This window comes from Lygodium microphyllum, chromosome 13, assembly GCF_053477565.2.
Source record: "Lygodium microphyllum isolate KBCC chromosome 13, Lygodium_microphyllum_v1.1.10, whole genome shotgun sequence".
NCBI lineage: Eukaryota > Viridiplantae > Streptophyta > Polypodiopsida > Schizaeales > Lygodiaceae > Lygodium > Lygodium microphyllum.
The window spans coordinates 84,517,031-84,532,478 of NC_141147.1; the positions used below are offsets into that span (position 1 = coordinate 84,517,031).

The 15,448-nt window shown below is 42.6% G+C and overlaps 1 protein-coding gene across 1 annotated transcript; it reads right to left on the reverse strand.

The window, feature by feature from the left end:
* Positions 1–3,427: 3,427 nt before the first annotated feature.
* On the reverse strand, positions 3,428–14,067 carry ABO1 (IKI3 family protein). The gene is made up of 5 exons (XM_087691392.1): positions 13,716–14,067; positions 7,657–7,968; positions 4,364–7,506; positions 4,175–4,276; positions 3,428–4,083 (listed from the first exon to the last, which is right to left on the reverse strand). The coding sequence occupies exons 1-5, from the start codon at positions 13,875–13,877 to the stop codon at positions 3,822–3,824; spliced, it is 3,981 nt and encodes a 1,326-aa protein (XP_087547518.1). The 5' UTR covers positions 13,878–14,067; the 3' UTR covers positions 3,428–3,821.
* Between the last annotated feature and the right edge of the window lie 1,381 nt (positions 14,068–15,448).

Here is a 15,448-nt window from a genome sequence, read left to right on the forward strand (position 1 = left end):
AGATGACATCCTAAACTTGGTACATGTAATACCTCTGAGATATGAATACCGCCGCGTCTATCTGGAATAAGCTGCATCTCACCCCGTCCTACAATCGACACTAAAGAGCTATCTCCAATGAGAATCTGCCCACGCGAGGGCTGCAACTGGGCAACACCATCTGATGAAGAAGTCATGTGCCGAAAGGCACCACTGTCAACGATCCACTCTCGAGCCTGAGGAGCTGTCATTGCAGCATCAAAAGCATTTGGTGTAGAGTCCTCAATGACAGCTAGATGAAGAAATGCAGCTGATGAGGGTGCAGCCACCGCTCCAGAATCCTTCGTGTCCTTCTTGTTGGTGTCCTTGTCTTTGTCAGGGCAATCCTTCTTCCAGTGGCCAGTCTTTCCACAAATATGGCATGTGGATTCTTTGTCCTTGTCCTTGTTTTTCTTTGACTTGTTATCCCCCTTCTTCTTCTTTTGGTCCTTTCCCTTCTTCTGAGAGGCTTGACCTGTCAGTGCATCCGACTTGGAAGCATTTTGTCCCTTTAGTTGTTCCTCTTGGTCCAAGACCATAGGAACCAACTCTTCCCACCGAAGAGTGGACTCCCGTCCCGAAGCAATAAGGGCGGAGTAGAAAGCACTGAATCGTGGCGGCAACTGGGACAAGAGTGTGATCGCCATGTCTTCGGAGGAAATCGACTTCCCCGCATTCTGAACCTGCATATGAAGCTGTCTATGCTTGTTGATATGCTCCCGCAGCGAAAAAGACTTGTTCACGGACAAGGTCCGCATCTGAACCTCCAAAGAAACCCGCTTCATAAGGGTCATCCGGTTATACATCTGATCAAGCTCCAGCCATATCTCCTGAGCCACAGTCAAGTGCTCGATGTGAGCTATCACGGCGGTAGTACAAGATAGAAAAAGAAAGGAACGAATCCTTGCATTCAGTTTGTCCCAGTGAGACTATGCCTTGGCTAACTCCGCACGAGCATCGGAAGAGAGTTTGGACTCATCTCTCACCGAGGGCCGGTTAATCTCCTGTACAAGCTCTGCCAAATCGTAGGACTCAAGGATGGCCAACATCATCACACACGCCAGATGCGGTAATTGTCACCATCGAGCTTCTAATCTGCAGGAAGAGCCGGTAAGACAGGCACCTTTCGGTCCATAATCGTCTGGAACTCCAAGTCAATCTCTGTAGACATCGTCACCTGTAATGCCTTCACAAACACAAAAGCAGCCCCCTCTGACTGTGAAAACTCAGCCTGCTAGGGCTCTTCCGCGTCCCAAAACTTCTTTACCCGCCGGAGGCGATGAAAAAGCAACACCTGCACTTGAAAGCTGAAAACTCAAACTTCCTCCTCGTCAAACAGCAGCAAATCCACCACCTGGACTCCTTTCCCGTGCGCCCACGTTCGCTTCAGCCTTGTTCCGAGGCGCAGCCCTCCTGCCTGCCCTCTAACGCTGAAAACGCAGCCTTGTGTCGCGACAGAAACTCCTCTTCAGGTTGGTTCTACACTCAATCATCCCTTTAACACCGCTCTAATACCATGTCAGAGTGCAATGGTGCGGAAGCGTAGGACTGAGAGAGAGAGAACGCAGAGAGAGAGGGAAGAGAGAAAAAGAGACAATAGAAGATGAAGATTTGCTGTATAAAGTGTGCTGTATACAAAGATATGCAGATATATACACGGGCGCAGTGCGCTGAACTGCATGTCTCCACCTCGACAATGCAACCTGCTGTTCACCTCAAAGTCCGCTGCAGTCTGCACTGTCTCCTGTCTGAAATCTGTGAACAGAGACAGAGTCTGCGCGAGCCACCAGCCTGTAATCTGCGAGCAGAAGAATGTGGGCAGAAGACTGAAAACTCGGCTATAAATAGCCAAAAATCTGGGTGCCAGAAAATGCAGGTCGGCTGCATTAAATGCAGCCGACTGTACTGCAGCAAGTCGGACTCCCACGTGGCAGTCCGACTGGACTGTGCAGTCCGACCAGGCAATTATCTCTAACAGATTGTTGCAAGAAAACCAGCCATGGAGAGTATTTCTACGTCTCTAACTCAAGCACGGAGGTAGAGCTTGCTCCCTCTAATCACCTCTCTCTCTATTCTCACAAGAAATGCTTTGCATGATGGATTGATTCCATCGAAGGTACAATTTTGTGTTTAACTCTGTTCATGCTGAATAAAAACAGTGAACTCTGCACATGCTGAATAAGAACAGTGAACTCTGCACATGCTGAATAAGAACACTGAACTCTGTTCATGCTGAATGAGAACAGTGAACTCTGCACATGCTGAATCGTACTGAATGAGAACAATGAACTCTGCACATACTAAATCGTAAGAACAGTGAACTCTGTTCATGCTAAATGAGAATAGTGAACTTTGCACATGTTGAATCGTAAGAACAGTGAACTCTGTTCATGCTGAATGAGAATAGTGAACTTTGCACATGTTGAATCGTAAGAACAGTGAACTCTGCTCATGCTGAATAAGAACAGTGAACTCTGCACATGCTGAACAGTAAGAACAGTGTGCTGGACAGTAGTAATTCTGCACATGCTGGACACTAAGGGATGTTGATCTGGACATGCAGTACTGTTCCTATGCAGCTGGAATTTACTTAGAAGAGATGAAAACCAACTGTTCACAGGTTATGTATTTTGGAGCATTACCAAAAAAAAATTGTAATTTTCTATCTTTTAATTGATAAAGAAATACCGAGAGGGGCGCTAGTCTTCGGGGCCAATCTGGTGTTGAGCGAGGGAGAGAGGTCTCGGTTTATGTGTGTGTATGTAAAGTCCAGGTGTTAATTGAAGGAACTACCGCTTTATGTGAGTCATAGGCCAGTTCCACATGCTCACCCTTGAACACTGGAAACGCAGCCTTGTGTCGCACTGAAATCTCCTCTTTAGGTAGGTCAATCCTTCAATGCTCTGATACCATGTCAGAGTGAAGCAATGTGAAAGTGAATGATCAAGACAGAGAGTGAATAGAGAGAGAAGAGAGAGAGACAGTGAAACACAAAAAATATGCAGTGTAGAATGCTGTATAAGAATGCAGAAATACACACGGGTGCAAAGAGAATGTCTATGTGTGCCTCCACCTCAAAGATCTCAATCTCCATCTGCCCTGAGGGCAGTCTCCACGGTCTGCAGTCTGAAATCTGTGAGAACAACTGTGTAAGACTACTGAAATCAGGGCCAATAAATAGGCCAGCAAGAAATAGTGAAAAAACTAGGTCAGCTGCATTTAACGCAGCTAACTGACAGCAGTGCTGTCCAACCAGCCTATCCGACCTGCTGCCACATGTAACCTGCTCCTGTCCGACCTGCCATATGTCATCTGCACCGACTGCTCCTGCCTGTCCAGGGAATGACCAGCTGTCCAGTTCTAACACAGAAACCATGTCACAATGCATGTGTAGTCGAAGGATGAAGTGAAATGGATGCTGACAACAATGATGAGATTAAACTCTATAGCACTGTTTTAAAGTCTCTATTGAATAGTACAACCATGTTACAACAAGAATAAGAAAAGAGAGGTGACCAACCCACTCGTACAAAAACCTTTGGTACACCACACAAAACTTGTATGTTAGAACAGCATTTGATGGAGAATTATGGTGAGAGAAGGATTTCATCACTGTCTATCACCCACAGCTCCACCAAGGACTGACATGATCCTTCCAAGTCTCAAGACCAGTGGCAAACAGGATTGGACAGTCACACCCTTACAAGGACACCACTTGGACAATGCACAAAAAAGGGGCTACAGTGCACATCTGAGAAACCTTAGGAGGTCCCCAAACTACGTTCCCTGTCATCACACTGCCCCTAAGGGATCCCAGGAATATTGAGCACTTCCAAACACCAACCTAATCCACTTATTGAATCTTTCCCTGCACTTCCAGTGGCTTCTGACAAAGACTTCTGCTGCACAGACTGATACTGGAGTGTCAACCGCTGCAGCTTTTCAGCCATTGTATCATAACCCAGCAGAACAAGAACCTGTAGTAGTTTTCTGATGTCTTCAGTAGTTCCAGCAGTAAGTTCCATGCCTTTCAAGTGTTCCACAAGTGCTGCTTCTTCACCAGGACTGGACATTTGAAAACAAAGAGATTTTCATTTCATAGCCCAGATTTCATACAGATTCCTTCAAAATCATGATTAAGGTTGCAGTTTATTACCTGCCAGCACGAATTTTTCCTCCACAGGACTTTCGCCGACTTTGTTTTGAGGCTTCGGAACCTATGATGCTTGCTTGAACAGATGCCTTAGAAGACCTTGCGCTGTTCCACATTTGATGTCAGTTAATCCCTAAAACATACCGACACTCATATAAAAGAATAGCATTAGGACGAGGGTAGTACTCATACCCAGTGGTGTAAGCACTCATGCCACTAACATGACTGCTAACATCAGAAACTGCATCATCATCAAGATCTTCAGAAGCATCCATCTTCAACTTCATCTCAAGGAGTAGTCTTCTTTGCTTCACTGCAAGGTACCTTGCAAGATATTTACCTATCTTCTCTATACCTTCCTCAAAACCTGATATATAAGAAGCAGTGCATTCAAGAGCAGCAGGTATAATTTGTTCCTTCACCAGCTGCATCTTTTCATGTAGATATGCAATTCTTACAGCCTCAGTCCATTCATGGGCTTCTACAAACAGCTGAATAGAATCTTCAATGTCCTTGCAATATTCTAACGCGATCTTTGCGGCATCACCTGGCCTTCCAAGTGCTTGAAGTTCTTCTCGTAAGTCATACGCCAATTTCACTATCGCCTCATGTGATAGCCCTACCATGCCAGCAACCAAAAGTACAGATTGCCAATGGCCACCAGCACGATATGCTCCCAATGCTTTGTTAAGGCAAGAACAGGAGCAAAATGAAGCTGCAGCATCCTCATACTTTTCTTCAGAAAGCAAATGTTCCCCCCACACTTCCAGCACTGCAACCCTCTCAGGACCTTCTTTAAACAACTGTTTACCAAGAGGGAAAAGAAAGGGATTGTCTTTAATCAGGTCTAAGCATTTTTCAAAATAAGGTGTTCCAGCAGATGCAAGATTCCTTAAAGCACTTTCAAATCTCCCCAGTTTGTAGTCTATGGTGTACTTCATAAGGGGAGTAGGCATTTCCTCCAGTTCCATTAGAAATGGTAAAAATTCTTTTGGATCACGTTGAGAGTTGGAAGCAACCATAGCAGCAAGGTGCAGATCGTAAAGGCCCAGTGCTGCATTAAAGACGGATTCAGAATCTGAAAGCCACAATAAATGTTTAAGGGCTTCATCAGCAGTCAACCTCCCTGGCGTGTGGCCTATGTCTTCCTCGCCAATAAGATGCTCCATTTCATCCTCACGCAACTTTTTGATCCGACAAAGTGCTTCTTCCAGCTCTGGAGGATCACTACGTGCCATCGTTGTCAAAATACATAGCTCTTTCTTGGGACTTTCATCAACTTCATCTACCACAGCTTTTCGAATTGCATGCAGAACAGAGCGTACTTTCATTCCAAGTGCCAAGCCCTGTATTTCAGAACTTTGAGACTGTGAATCCATTATAGCAGTTTCACCATTTGAATGCACTATCTTTTTCATGTAAGGAAGGAGGAGATCATAATAGATGCTATCAGTAACATTTCCAGCACTGACTGCACAAATCAACTCCGTTACGTGATTGAGATTTTTCACCTGTCTGATAAACTCCACAGCGAATTGTAGGAATGCCTCCCACCCTCTAAAATCCACAATCAAGTTTAGATTCATATGATGCCGCCTTGCTAATGAAATCGCATCGCTAAAATTGCGCTCACACAAGGCTGCTGCTATTGAACCAAGAACAAGATTCCTAGGGAAAATTGTTTCCAAGTTGCCACGAGTGGTTTGCAAGATCACACATGCTCCTCGTCCTTCAAGAGCAGTTATTAACCTTGCACCCCTTTCCCACATTGTCCGGGTCTTCAGCATGTCCTTTTTTCCTTTCTTAGCTAAATGAGCACCCTCGAACTGTGCACCTGTACTACTTGAAGATAAACCAGAAATGTCTTTTATGTTGTCACCATGTTTTTCAGATCTCAAAATGTCTGTTACATTATCAACATGAAGAACATCCTGTTTTGTGGTGTAAAGTATGTGAGTCACCTTCTTTCCATCTATACACTTGTTATGCACTGTGAAACTTGTGCAATCGATACAAACTCTTTGGGGACCCACCTGGAGATTCCCTTGTGCATCCAAAGCCACTATAACTGCCTCATTTGAATGGGAAAGGGCTCGAATCCAGAGGCTTGGACTGTCTAATTTTGATGGCCGATACTTGTCCCCAAGCAGACCTATATTCAGCACATATGAAAAAAATGACCCATCTTCAAGATGCACAAGGAGACTATGATCCATAGGGCTCTTCACAATAGCTAGTACTTTCTTATCAGTTTGACTCTGGCCTCTGTATTTGCAGGCCCAAGTCCATGATAAATTGCCTGTCTTGTTATGAGAATCCTCTTTGTCCTCAAGCACGTCCATTTCCACCAGAACCTCAGGGCTTGAATCAACACTCCACGTTGAAATGACCCATGGGCTAAAAATGTTCTGAGTATTTGACACACCTACAAGTGTCCCAGGATCCAGCCAGCTTAATAGACGGAAAGTATGAAATCTCTCCATCTCATTCTGTGCAATTGGAATACAAACCTCTGAATCTTCAAAAGCACTCCACTCTTCCACACTAGGAAGCTCCAAAACCCTTATTGTCCCATCACATAAGCTAACAGCAAGATAGCCCTTCCTTTCACTTAGTTGCAATGCAGCAGTTTGAACAGGTGCATTAAACTTCAACTTAAATAAGCTCAAGGGAGGAGGAATTACTGCTAAATCCAGAGGAGTCACAAGCAACTGTGAACCATCAATAACCAATGCCACTGATTCATTCACAACAGCACTGTCCCAGCACAGATTAATCAGCTGCACTGACCCTTTAACAGTCCAAGTAATAAGACATAATGGCTTTTCTGGATCCCAAAGGAAATCAATATGATGAGCCTTCTCATAGCGCCATTCTTGTTTCAAATACCAGTGATAGTTGCTGAAATTCCAGACTTGTATAGCATCCCAATCTTTGTATCGTAACAACACAGCCAAAAGCTCAGAATTGCAGTTCCATTGAATCCTTCCAACTGTCACATTCATCGGACCATCAATGTCAAAAAAACCTCTTTCTAAGCCATTTCTTTCAAAGAAGCATATCCGGGTTGACATGCCAGCTGGATGCTCGGTACAAGCACTTGCAATCCGAGTTCCACTAGGAATCCAGTCAAGTACTGTACCAATAGAAGGAAAAGCTTTGCTTCTCGCATGCAATGTCCCTGTATCCCTTTCCCAAATTCGCACCTCCTTCAGATCATCAGGGAGGCCAATCCCTCCTAGAGTCGCAAAATACTTGCCATCTGTGCGCCACCTGATTTGCAAAGGATCACTTGCTTGACTGCCAGACTGATCTGCTGCATGTGCGCTGCTTCCCTACATGTATATTTGTGACCGTCCCCTATTAATGGATGGTTGCAGAAAAGGAAAGCTCTCAGAGTGGAACTAATTTCCCAAACTTATTTCTAGACATCCTACTAATGACAACATGCAATTGCATTTAGAAGAAAGTCACAATGCACATACCTGGCCTTTTACACGTTGATCCAAGCACAACTCATATAACACCTCCCAATCTTGGGACATAAGTAAAAGCATTCCAAGTTCAGATATGACTGCAAGCAGTTCTCCATCAGGGCTTGCAGACATTTGGGAAATGCCACCATCCAATTTCCCAACTGCTTCTACTGTCTGAGTGGAAAGAGACACTGAAAACAATTCGCCATTTTGGGTCCCCACCACTAAAATCTCATTGTCCATCATCAATTGCAGGCCAATAATACTGTCAATCGAAGTATCATCTGAGCTTGACAAATCCAGTGGTAATGTCCACAGAACCTACACCAAGAGGTAAAGTGCAAGGTAAACTTCTCCAGCCTATGAGCTATCCAGATTAAAGACCGGAATAACTATTCTTACAATCAGAAGACAGTGCAAGTTTATCAAAAAGGTAAAGTTGATTAAAATAGAATAATTACACAGTAAACAACATCATTATTCTTAAAATGAAGAGTTTAATGGCAAATATCAAAGTACATTGTTGAACACAGTTTCCAAAGAATTACCAAATATTGCTGATGAGTTCATGGCCTTTCAGGAAACATAAAGATTGCTGATTACAAGCCTGCTTCTACATCATTATGTGAACTTAGTTTAGACATCCTCTAGAAAATTTATATCCATTGGGCTATGCAATGCATTTGGTGAATGAGGACTGAGGAAACCTGCCAATTCCCCAGTTTTGTCCTCATTGGTAAGTCAACACAACATGCATGATCATTGGATAGCCTCTCCACTTGCAACTTGTACACAAGCTTACTAATGAAATCATGGTTACTATCATCAAAAGTACCCTTCCAAGAGAGGCTTAAAGTTTTTAGGGAAACATGAGCAATAATAAGGCTACATACTATACCCAGCCTCACTCTTTGGTCTTCTGTAATCTAGCAAGGGTTGTGTGAAAGATGTTTGATGTTTTCATACATGTAGAGGTAAAAGGGAAAACAACAACAAATATGTAGGGTTTGACCACCCAGCCGCTAAACCACATCAATAAGCATAGTGTGGCTCCCCTAAAATCCGCTCACAAGGAGAAGGCACACTTGAATACCTTTCAAGGGTAACTCCCATGTACCATTTTCATGTATAGAGTCCAACTCTGACTGCATAGTTGTCATCCAATGCTCATCATTTAAAGCATCCTGGAAAGAAACAAGTTCCTCATTGCATGCAGTAGCTACAAGTGCCTACACAATCGAGTTACCTTGTGCATGGTGAGTGGCTGCTCTAGTTCTATTGGGAAGTGGAATGGACTATTTGTTGTCTTGTAATCTATCCAACAACCTTCTAGGGACTGTTTTAGCCTCCTAAATGTTAGCAGCTATGTCGGCTCATGTGTGAGTCTGTGCATGCAAAGACTGGGGACATTATTTCGAATATTTAGGCATTTTTATTTGTGTCATTTTATGGTCATCTTGGGCATTTATTGCTGGCCGACCTGATCATTTTGAGGACATATTTTTGTCCTATTTATTCAGGCTCTTCCTCCTCAGTTAGTCAATCACTCATCATCACTTCTGGATCTTCTACTGGGGAGAGGAGCCAGTGCCGGTGCCAATGCCCACATAGCCAGTGACTCAATTTTGTATGCAATCGTCTCGTGTTGGATATATGGATTCTATTTCCCAAGCATACATCTGAGTTCTCATCTATATTGTGTTCTTTAGTGTTCTTTCTTTCCCTCTCTTTTGTCTTGTGTTTAGTAGTTTATTACACCATATATTTACACTTCCATTGCTGCTCCACTTTTGACATGGTATCAGATTGCAAGTTCTATGCTCTTGCTGCATTTTCTTTGCTGATTTCAGGACTATTCTGACCATTGCTGATCAGGCGGCAGCTGCTCCAACTAGGCAACTTGTTTTTCCCACATTTTTGTTGACATCAGCATCCATACAGCATCAGCCCCTTACTACTTGCATGTCAAATCCAGCCTACGTTTTGGTGTTTCTGCATCTCCTCCTGGCTGGGTGATTACATTTTCAGGCTGTTTTTGCTGTTTCAGACAGTTTCCAGCTGTTTTTTTAACTTTTCGCAAGGGTTTTCTTCTTGTTTTGTCAAATTTGGGTGAATACTGCAAGTGAACTCTCATTTTCTGCAATCTGTGCTTGTGTTTGGCTGTGTTCCCTCTCCAAATACCTTCTTTTCTCTACTTCTCTTCTAAATCCTCTACAGATGGCTCCTCTATGCACATCATCGACTCCAGTCAATTTTACACATATGACCTCCATGCTGCTTGAGCATGAGGCATCATTGCGGTTACAGGGGAGGCTTTCATCAGGTTCTAGTGAGACTCTTGCAGCTTCAAAGAGGGGTTCAAAGAAGAAGTCAAAGACCCAGTTTTACCGCTGTGGAAAGAAAGGTCATTTATGGAAGGACTGCAAAGAGTTAGCGGCTTCTAGGAAGAAGGAGAAGAAGACGAAGCGGGATGTGGACTCCAATGACGAGTCATCATCTGCCTCAGACTCAAACTCGATCCTCCGATCAAGGAGAAGTCCAAGGCGTGGAAAGGATCCACTTCTTCGGATCGCGGGAAGGGATTGATGGTCCCTTCCCCAGCTGCTTTCTAGTGGTGGCGGTGACCGCATCCCTCACGACTCTCTAGTGACAGAGAGGGAGAGTGAGAGTGTGGTGAGATGAGGCAGCCGCACCTCATCTATATATCTATACAAATGCACAGGATCCAAAGAGGGACTTCCCTAACACATTGACGAAGTCCAACAGGTTCAAATCCTCGAGCTAGGATTGATATCCAAGTTCATGATGGGTTGTTTCATTGACAGAGAGCGAGTTTGGTTCCTAGTCATGAGCTCACATGAGGGGACACTTTGGCGATCTGGCCAAAGGCAAGGAATTCATGGTCATGTATGTTCCAGAGGTATTTTTGACAAGAGGGTCTTGTATGCTACTGAGAGACATTGGGACAGACACAAAGATATGCTATGATCTTCTCTATTTTCAAGAGCTGGTATGATCAACATCGACGTCAAGTTCTCTCTGAGGCACCTTGGTGGTGGCTTGATCATCCACTACTTGGGTATCCACGGTTCCACTTGGTGGGTCTATGTTGTATGGTTTATGATTCATTATCATTGTATCATTGTATTGTATCAAATCACCCATGATTTGAGAGAGCATGTTCGCATACATATTAGCTCATGTGTGAGTCTGTGCATGCAGAGGTTGGGACATTATTTTGGATATTTAGGCATTTTTATTTGTGTTATTTTATGGTTATACTGGGTATTTATTGCTGGCCAACCAGCATTGAATGCTGGCTGACCTGATCATTTTGAGGACATATTTTTGTCCTATTTATTCAAGCTCTTCCTCCTCAATTAGTCAATCACTCATTATCACTTGTGGATCTTCTACTGGAAAGAGGAACCAGTGCCAGTGCCCATGCAACCAGCGACTCACTATTGTAAGTGACCGTTTCGTGTTGGATATATGGATTCCATTTCCCAAGAATACATCTAAGTTCTCACCTATATTGTCTTCTTCAGTGTTCTTTCTTTCCCTTTCTCTTGTCTTGTGTTACAGTAGTTTATTACAGCATATATTTACGCTTCCATTGCTGCTCCACTTCTCACACTAAATAGCAGCCTCTCATCAGCTACTTCATCATCAACAATGCCTTGATCAATGGGCTGAAAATCAAGCTGTACCCAACAACCTTCTAGGGATTGTTTTAGCCTCCTCAGTAGCAACGCTCTCATCAGCCACTTTATTAGTCAATCACTCATTATCACTTGTGGATCTTCTACTTGGGAGAGGAGCCAGTGCCGGTGCCCATGCAACCAATGACTCACTGTTCTATGCGACCGTTTCGTGTTGGATATATGGATTCCATTTTCCAACCATACATCTAAGTTCTCATCTATATTGTGTTCTTCAAAGTTCTTTCTTTCCCTTTCTCTTTTGTCTTGTGTTGCAACAATTTATTACAGCATATATTTACGCTTCCATTGCTGCTCCACTTCTCACACTAAATAGCAACCTCTCATCAGTAGCTACATCATCAACAATGCCCTGATCAATGGGCTGAAAATTGAGCTGTACCCAACAGCCTTCTAGGGACTGTTTAGCCTCCTAAGTAGCAACGCTCTCATCAGCCACTTTATCATCACCAGTGCCTCCATTGCTACTCCACTTCTCATAGTAAATAGCAGCCTCTCATCAGCTACCTTATCATCAACAATGCCCTGATAAATGGGCTGAAAATCGAGCTGTATCCAACAGCCTTCTAGGGACTGTTTTAGCCTCCTAAGTAGCAACACTCTCATCAGCCACTTTATTATCAGCAGTGCCTTGATCAATGGGCTGAAAATCAGACTATTGTTCAACCCCAATCCACATCCTCTATCCACTAAGTTCCTGCCATGTCCAAGAACAATCCGCAATCAATCAGCGAACACTCCCATCCGCAATCAAAAAACCTCAAACTTAAGTGGTCTAACAAGATGGAGAGTTGTGGTGTGAGCATTTTATGAGAGGAAAGACTCTAAGGTCAAATATAAAATGTTAAAGTTATTGTTTAGAATCTAGACAATAGCAAAGAGAGTAGGTTACCCTCTTTATTGGGTCCCATTCACTTGTTTTGTTAACCACCAAGCTGGCTGTTGCTGACCAAACAGTCCACCAACCAGCCCAACACATATTTTCCAATTTGAGTGTTTTAGTGTCCAGCTTCATTGAACACTTCCAATTTTTCAGTATTCATTCTCATAAGAAACTACTTGGTTCTAGCAATTGGACCTCTAGCAAGTCCTTCTAGTTGCAAAGAGTTCAACTAATCTTTACAGTATTAAGACTTCTAGTGTCCAACTCCATTGGATGCTTCCACTTGTTGTAAAGTCATTCTCTTATGAAACCGCTTGCCTCTAGCAATCAAAACCTCCACAAGTGCTTCTAGCAACAAAGCATGCTAGCAATATCCTCGAAAAGTGTCAAGTGAATATATTGCTAGGTTTTTAATGCAATAGTCTTTTGAATCAATATATAATGTACAAGGTTTTAATAAGCCTCAAGCCTCATTTTCATACTTGATAATTTTGACATTAGACCGTGCAACAAAGTGCCCTTTGCCTTATACTAATGCTTCTAGGCAATGGAATAATGCAGGCCCTCAACACTTTCCACCAAAAGAAAAAGTTGAATCATATGACAAATTACAATCATAATCAATCTTGATCTCATACCCTTTAGGATGTTGGTGCTCTATTGTTAGATAGACGTTGTCATTTCAATCTAATCAAAAGCATTGCTCACTGCTTGCCTGCAAGTAGCCAAAGAGGATTGGTCTTTCCTATTTATGTTCAGCTTGTTGCCGTGCAAGCTTCTCTATTATGCTTGAACACCCTATAGCTCAAAGTGGATCTTGTTGCCATAATTCTAGGGATATTTCGCGTTTAAGTTCTATATAATGCCCTTATATATCCTTTTTAGAGCATGAACATACATAACTTTAATATAATTGTCCTTTACTAGCAATTGTTCACTACTGCAAAGATCAACTCTAGTACAAAGTGGTAATCCTACATGCAAAAGCATTCCAAGGTGATTGATCCACACATTGCAATGATCTATTAACATGGTCCCAAATGTTTTCAGCCCATGCACACGATAAGAAGTTTATTATGGCTTGGCATAGCTGTTTAGAGCTTGTGGCAAAGCTCGTGATGAAAAGTCGCATGCCTGGCCCTATAAAATCACTAGCGTTGGCCCTATGACAACAAGCTCAAAATGGGAACAAGCAGAAACACATAGGCATAAGGTATCATTACAAGTGAAAGGCGCCTAAGCTCTAGCCTCAAATTACAGTGCGTGCGCTTCTTGATACAAAAATATAGAGTACATACACCTCTAGATAACATCTGCAACAGAAATTAGAGTGCGTATGGCTCTCGGTAAAACCTTCAACTAGATATATACGAAAAGCCACACGAGAAGCTTGTTACGAGTTGTTAAACCTGCGACCAGTTTCTGAATTTATTTCATCTTTTTTTCTCTTCAGAGAGCAGTACCTGTCCGGGGGCGGAGATGGAGAAGCAGATGAGGGAGCCTGCGGAGGTGGCTAAGACCAGTTGCTGCGACATGGCGTCGTAAGCGCAAACCGTGATCTCATCCTGCTGCGAAGGAAGCACAGCCTGCAGGGTATCCACGCGAGCGGTCCTGAGATTCTTCATGCTTGGCGAGAAGCAGCAGCCTGATCCCCCTTTGCTGAGAGCTTGCCCTCGCTTGGCAACCCCTTGTATGCTACTAGGCTACACTTCACATGGCAAGAGCGCGTTTTGCGTATGCATTCCACATACAGGCTTCTTAGTATTTACTAGACTTTGGAATTACTCCCGATCGAGTGAATGGTGAAGTGAACACTCTTACTGTAAGCCACACTTCGCAGGCCGGCAAGACCGATGTTTTCATATGCATTCTACCAACATTGCTGAAATTATTTGGAATATTTTTAAAGTGAAAATTTTAAAAAATAAATTGCAGAAAATTCAAAATCTGAAAATTCATTTACACATAGGCTTCTTAGCATATAATAGATAGATTTTGAAATTACTTTGGATCAAGTCTTAACACTAACTTCCCAAAGTAAACCCCAATTGTAATGTGGAATTGATCTAGATTGGAGCTTCCATGCAACTCTAATTGGTCCAGACAAGAGCTTGATGCCACTCCATGTATAATGTGCAATGTGTGCACAGAGAGAGAGAGAGAGATTTTTCATATCTAAAGTGGCCATAGCAATATACCTATGTGGGTGGGGGTATGTATATACATGCATGCTTTGCTTAATCCCCCTTCAATGGACTAAAGCTATAACAAACTCATCTTATAATGCCACATTTCTTTTTTCCATACCTTCTTTTTCACCACATTATCAAGGGAAATTTTGTGCAAGTGCAGTTTGCAGATGACACGTCTCTGGCTACAAGAGTTCGTGAAGAGAAGCCAGAGAAGATAAAGAAAAACATACTTTTAAATCTGAAAACAATATTCGAACCCTTATATTATACCCATAAACCCAATACCCAATGCCCATTTAAGTCATGAGCAATTGCTTGATGTTCTAATTAATATCATATACAAAAATACCTTTAGTTCAACCCTCTTCTTCAACAAACACATAAATAGAAATCACGATCAAATTATTGTCAATAGTTGCCAGTAATACACATGATTATAGTCTTGACCAACAAGCATTGTTGCCACCAGTAACATTGGATGCACAAGACATCTCCATCAATTGCATTGCCAATACTATTTGCAAGCCACCCCTTCAACACAAAAATATCAACTATCAAAGTTTTCCTAAGAGATTAGTGACTCAAAGGATAATACTTCCAAAAATTTTGATAAATTGAAAATATTAAAACCTAAATTTTCCTATTTTCTTAAGATTTATTTACTAATTTAACTAGTTTTTTACGGTGTGCAAACAACTGCTATCTCCTCATCATGTAATTTCACTTAGCTCTCTTTTTTTCTCTCTCTTTTACTCTCACTCTCCCTCTCACTCGAGTGTTCTTTGCTCCAAGAGATGTGGGCGGGGGGGGGGGGGGGGTTGGAAGGGATGGGGAGGGCAGGGGGTTCATGGTAATTTTTCTTGGTTTCTTAAGGGAGGACTTTTTTGGTTTATTAAAAAAAGGTTTGGAAGAAAAAAGAAAATTCAAGGTAAAATTAATGATAAATTAAAAAGATTTGTAAATAAGAATGATAAATGTAAAAAGTTGGTAAGAAATCAAGAAAA